General features: G+C 46.6%; 1 protein-coding gene across 5 annotated transcripts in view; it reads left to right on the top strand.

Annotated features, from left to right (window-relative positions):
• The first annotated feature begins 266 nt into the window (after window positions 1-266).
• Window positions 267-6,000, top strand: part of ntng1a (netrin g1a) — a 109,410-nt gene continuing 103,676 nt past the window's right edge. For 3 of the 5 annotated variants that reach the window (XM_069667476.1, XM_069667475.1, XM_069667474.1), the window contains exon 1: window positions 267-512. In XM_069667476.1, coding sequence (XP_069523577.1) covers window positions 267-512 — 246 coding nt within the window. The remainder of the gene's footprint in view (window positions 513-6,000) is intronic. The other 2 variants (XM_069667478.1, XM_069667477.1) reach the window with 1 other exon arrangement.

Genomic DNA, 6,000 nt, shown 5'->3' with positions numbered 1-6,000 from the left:
TCAGCGTGTCAGAGGGCTATCTCCTTCTCCCCCCTCTTCCTCCTCCTCCTCCTCCCTCCCTCCGTCCTCTCCTCTTATCTTCTCAATGGGCTGGTGACCTCGCCAACACTCCACGAGCCTGAATCAGACAGAAAAACAAGTTTTAAACGGACCCGGCTCCACCTGAGGGGAGTCTGGCATGCCTCCTCCCTCCAGCTGAGCTGCTGTAAGGGATCCCGTGTTCGAACACTTCAGGAGGAGATACCGCTCCCTGAGAAGGACCAGTCATGCGTTTCCAGCTCGCGTTGACGCTGCAGGCACTGTGGACCGCCGCGTGCCAGGCGGCCATGCAGCATTACCCTGCGTGGGGTCACTACGACGTGTGCAAGTCCCAGGTGTACTCAGACGAAGGCCTGACCTGGGACTACATGGCCTGCGAGCCAGAGGCAGCAGACATGACCCAGTACCTGAAGGTCACTCTGGACCCCCCCAACATCACCTGTGGAGACCCTCCGGAGACGTACTGTGCCCTGGTGAGTACACGCAAACCAAAAAGACACCAGAATCTTCTGTTTAAATAAGTGCACACTTCAGCTGTGAGGGTTTCCACTGCAGGGACTTTGGCCACAGAATGCAGGGGCTACGTTTTAAACATGTCGTAGCTTGCTAGCGAATCATTTAGCTAAGCTAACACCCCAAACACATATCAATGTTCTGCTTTTTTTTAAATAGTTCCAGGGACTTTATTTAACCCTCCAAAAGGTCCCTTTTACAGGGTTACTTCTCAAAGCACAGGGACTCTGGGCTCGGCAGCATTCTGAAAACTCTTTTTAACAACTTCTCTAATCTTCAGGGGTCTTTAGACCTTGGTGGAAACGCAGACAATAACTAGAAAACCCCTCCTGGGACTGACAGTCCTGCTCTCTTTGGTGGAAACACAGATAAAGATCCCTGCTCCGAAAGTACAGGGACTTGAGGGGTTGTTCCTGGCAGTGCTGAACGTTTCTGTTGGTCGATTACTCGCAGCCAGCAGAGCAGGAGGTTTTGTTGGTGCTCTGGATTTGTTGCCTAACCATGCTTAAATATTTACATCGCTCTGAGGAGGTAGTGGCTGTCAAGTGAGTAAGCTCAGTGTTTACAGGAGAGAGTGCTTGGGATAAAATAAGAGTAGTAGTTAATGCTGATTTGCTGTGATGTGTCAATAATTTAATAGAGTTACGCAGCTGTGACTGCCGGCTTCTTCACACGCAGCAGACTCATTTAGCCAATCGTTACGGCGCTCGTTAGACACGCAGACTGAAACATGCTGGAGGACCTCTGAGTGAAAAGCAGCTCCTGGGACTAAAAGTTTCTGGTGCTTTTGGTGTAAATGCAGCTGCAGGGAAAGCATGGTGGCCTTCTTATCTTTTGTTTTGTATCATGTGTCCGCTGAGCCGTCAGCCGTGACTCTCTGAGAGCCTGTGACTCAGATACGTTTGTGTGGCTGAGGAAGAAGAGGTCTGTGCCCACTGACGTCATGTTCTGCTGCTTCCCTACAAACACTCTGATGTGCTGTTGTTGCTGCCTGAAACTCTGAATCATGTGACTTTACCAATGAACACACACACACACACACACACACACACACACATCACATAAAAATACAGTTCCCTCCGTCGCTGTGATTTCAAAGTGAAGCGACGTCCCAGGACAGCTTTCTGTTGCATCAATAAGTGAGTGGCCTAAATATTCAGACTGTGGGTGACAAAGTGCACAGGTGGGCACAGGTGAGCTATAAATACCTCAGCACGTGTGAGGAGGGAAGTGGAGCACTATTTTGAGTGCCAATCCGTGAGCTTTATGTTTCTCATACGTTCAGAAACAGCGTGCTCGTGCAGTTCTGGAGCAGAACGTGAAAATGTTCAGCGTCAGCATCGTTATCGGACGTTTTTCAGCCTCGATATCTTTATTGGAGGAGTCCAGATACTTTCTGCCTCTCAGCACATTCCTCTTCCTGTGAGAAATTAATCTGTGTCTGTCCGTGTCACATTTTCTGGTGATCAACTTTGAGATAGAATGAAGCACGCTCGGTGGATGTCAGAGTCTCTGCGAGCCAATCAGATCAGTCTGTTTTTTGGTTGGCAGTGCTGGTTTGTCGTTCGTTATGGTTTGACTACAGTGAAATATATCAACACTGCTGGTTCAAATCATAGACTGTATAAATAATGGACGTAGTCTCAGTGACGTCACCCATTGGTTTCTGAAGCAGCGTCTTGAAGCCCGAATTGCGCCGCCGCTGGGGGTCGCCATATTGGAAATGCCAGAGACGGCTAATGTAGAGACGGGCAAAGAGGCGGAGCGCGACCGAGCTACAGCCTATGGCTGAGCTCGATGGACGGGCCACATGAATCAGCCAGCTACGGCTATGAAGCTAGGCTATATGCTCCTCAGCGTAGCTAGCGGTTATTATCCATAGACTGTATAAATCATGAATGAGCTGGTTTGACTTTCCCAGCAGGAGATTCTGTCGGTGACTGACTGCAGGTGTTTAGTTATCAGACTAAAGAAGTAGCTGCTCGCTCGCCGGGTGAGAGAGCAGCGAGCCGACACATAACGGGAAACGTAAAAGACCCGGTCTCTTCATCACTACGGTCCGCTGTAATCTCTCCGGGGAAAAGCCAACCACTCCTGACTCCTGTTTACTGACCGACGATTAAATAAATAAACACTGCACAGGCTAACAAGCAGCTAAAGCGAGCACAGTATACCTGCTACTTAGTGCTAAAAATATTTCAATACAATAACACGAACATTTAACTCACCGAAAAGCTGGAGCTCAGACTTCTTGCACAGCCATAAAGTTCCATAAATCCCACAGAGAGATTATTTGTCCAAACTTTGAATGAAAAAATCCCCAAAAGTCTCCAACAACACAAACAGGTGAAGTTAAGCTCAGTGTCTGTGTCTGTGTTGACGTCTAGCAGACAGCCAGCAGGATCCACCTGTCAATCAAGTGATCCGACCCCTATGATTTAAGGCTTAATATAATTAAAATGGGTGTGTTATAGAAAAATTCACCCCCCGTACAGTTATCCTGAACAATAAAATTAGCTATTTATAACAAAACTGTTTTTTGTACCAGGCTGTAAACATGTTTATTTCTGCTGTAAAAATGGGCATTTTCCCACCTGCTGTAATGTTATTTCTTGTTCTCTGGAGCCTCAAGTGGCCACTCGAGGAACTGCAGTTTTTTGCACTTCCGCGTTGGCTTCATTTTTCAACACTGGAGGTTGCCGCTTGGTTCAAATGCAGAGAAAGCTGTGCAGACATTCAGTGCCCCCAGAGCTGAATACTACTGACCTGTGTTCTTGCTGACCTTCAGAGCTCTACATGACCCGGCCCCTCCTCATATCAAAGATCTACTGACCCCTACTTTAGCCTGGATGACCTCTTAGATCAGCTGATTCCAGAACCCGACAGGTGACTGAGAGCCATCGAGCTTCAGCAGTCTGTGTCCCAGAACCACTCACCACATCCTGTAGAATTATTTTAATATGTATTGTGTCAGTTTATTTGAATTAGTTAACAACAGTCCCATCAGCCCAGACTTTGTGTTGTGCTTCGGGATGCACCATGTTGGATTTTATGCCAATATCTGATATGTCGATATTTTGCAACCCTTTTTGCTGATGGCCGATAGATTCCGACAGATTAGACACGTTTCTCCCACCAAATTGCAGAGAACATCGAGTCTCCCCTGTAGTGGAGTTGATATCATGCCTGCTCTTATTGTAGCGGCCCACTGGCATTCTTAAGATGGGCGATTAAATTTGTGGTGTTGAATGAATGAGATGCTGTGAGATGATGTGCCGACAATATCGTGCATCCCTAGTTGTGCTAATTAGCTAATGTAAGCATTTGAACATGCTCAACTAAGATGTTGAACAAGGTAAACAAAATACATCGTCACCATGACGATGTCACGCATTAGCTGTCACACATTAGCCATAGAGCCAGTAGAAGGGCTACAGACTCTTAGCCTTGTTTCTAAACAAACCAGAGATATAACCTTAGACTTAATTATAGATTAGATTCAATAAACTGACAACAGATTTAGTGGGAATTACTGTATTTTTTAACCAGCAGCTCCTGTGTCCTGTGAGCTTAAATCCCTGTTTCTTTCAATGGAGTCTGGTGTGTGTGCAGAGAGCGATGTAACGTCTGTGTGTGGTTAAAACAATCATCTTCCTCTGTAACAAAAAGGTCTATCTCTGTAGGGATCCTTTCTGTCATGTTGTCACACACTTAGAATAACAGTCTGAGCCTGTCAGTGGAAACAACAAGAACTTTTAGTGGACGACCTTTGACCCATCATCATTATGTTGCAGCCATTACAGCCTGTTTCACTGCTGCAGGATGAACTCACCTACTGAAGACGTTCACACACTGTGTGTACCTGTGAGTCGTTTAGAGCCAAGTTATGTTCATGTATTGAACAGTGGATTCAGAATTTCAGGCGCTAGATAAATTAAGGTAATTTCATCGTTGCCATAATTTCATACTTTCTTTTATCTGTCGTCTCTTCTTCACACCGCTGACACAAACAGCTGCTGTGACACCGTGTGCTGCATGCGTAGGTATACAGGGCGGGAGTGCAGAGTGAGACATCGTGCCGAGGGAAGGGGCCGTCTGACGTCAGTGTGAAGCAGTGACAGAAACTAAAACACCGCGTACACATAAACATGTTTGTTTACATGTAGGACTGTTGACGTGGCTCAGGTACGTGGTGCTCCTCACCCCGTCTGCAGCCGTGCTCAGCTTAGCTTCCATGTAGTGATCTACTGTACGTGCTACAACTACCACTGATAAGTACATCATACAACCTGCTTCAAAAACCTGAACTTTCCTTTAATTATGAACCTTTTGCTGTTTTCTGTTTATTTCACAAAGAAACATGTGCGGCGGTTTTTGAATCAACAAACAAATTTGCCACATGAGACTTGGCAGAGGTTCCCGTCGTTACACACAAATAAAACGTCTGTAATCAACTTAAAAGTGACGATTTGTCGGATAAAAGGGATTTCATATGCAAACAGCACAACAGACAGCAGTGATTGGTTGATTGCTTTGCCCTTTGAAGTTCATGTGGTGCTGTTGATTCTGCAAATTACATCGCAATCATGAACACCAGCAGTTCCTGCTGGAGCTGAATAAAATGAGCAAAAGCTGCATATTAGGTCAAGTATTTAATAAGCAAAGCGCTCGCCTCCTCATCGCGGCACGTCTCACTTTGAAACTCACAGCCGGTCGCCTCAGATTAACGCTAAATGATGAATTCATTTTGGGCCGTCGTGTGCTACGAGTCATCAAAGATTCTCTGTGAACAAATGCTTCAAGAGCTCTTTAGATAAACAGAGAGATGTTGAGGAAAAGTAGTAAGTCAGAGTATAAATAGACAGTCGCCATCAGCAGAGTCAGCTGAGAGGAGACACAGAGGAGGAACAAAGAGGGATTAACAAAACACAGATGACAAAGACAGCGAGCGAGTGATCAGAGGAGCCAACATGGGGGAGACGGAGACTCGGAGGACTCGCTGACTGAAGAGCTAATATCTGCTGCGTGGGGAGGGATGGAGGCCCTGAAATGTGAATAATTCAGCATGTTTTGTAGCTAATGTGTTTTATTCATAGGACACATTATTCAGCCCGACGTCTCTCAGGCACTCCTCAGAAACGCTGACTCCCGTCATCCGCCAAGGTTGGCTGAAGGCGGAGGGGAGCGGGACGCCATTTCTGGGAGGTCAGCGTCAGAATGGGGTCAGCGTGCGTCCTCCCCCCGGGCCGCTCCGTGACCTCTGATTGATCCACACTTGAACCAGAAGCGTGTCTGTTGTCGGCTGCTGTGGACGACTCGTGGCTGAGCGGCGGCCGTGTGTGTGTGATGCTTCAGTGCACGCGTTCTATTTCTGGACGCTCGGCTGAGGCACAGTTATTATTATATATTATCATTATTATCATTGTTATTATTATTGTATCTTTTAAC

Source organism: Semicossyphus pulcher, unplaced genomic scaffold, assembly GCF_022749685.1.
Source record: "Semicossyphus pulcher isolate SPU_LCO1_2020_fin unplaced genomic scaffold, fSemPul1.0.p SCAF_18, whole genome shotgun sequence".
Taxonomy (NCBI): domain Eukaryota; kingdom Metazoa; phylum Chordata; class Actinopteri; order Labriformes; family Labridae; genus Semicossyphus; species Semicossyphus pulcher.
The sequence above is the reverse complement of the archived record's forward strand: the minus strand, read 5'-3'. Positions and strand labels throughout refer to the sequence as shown.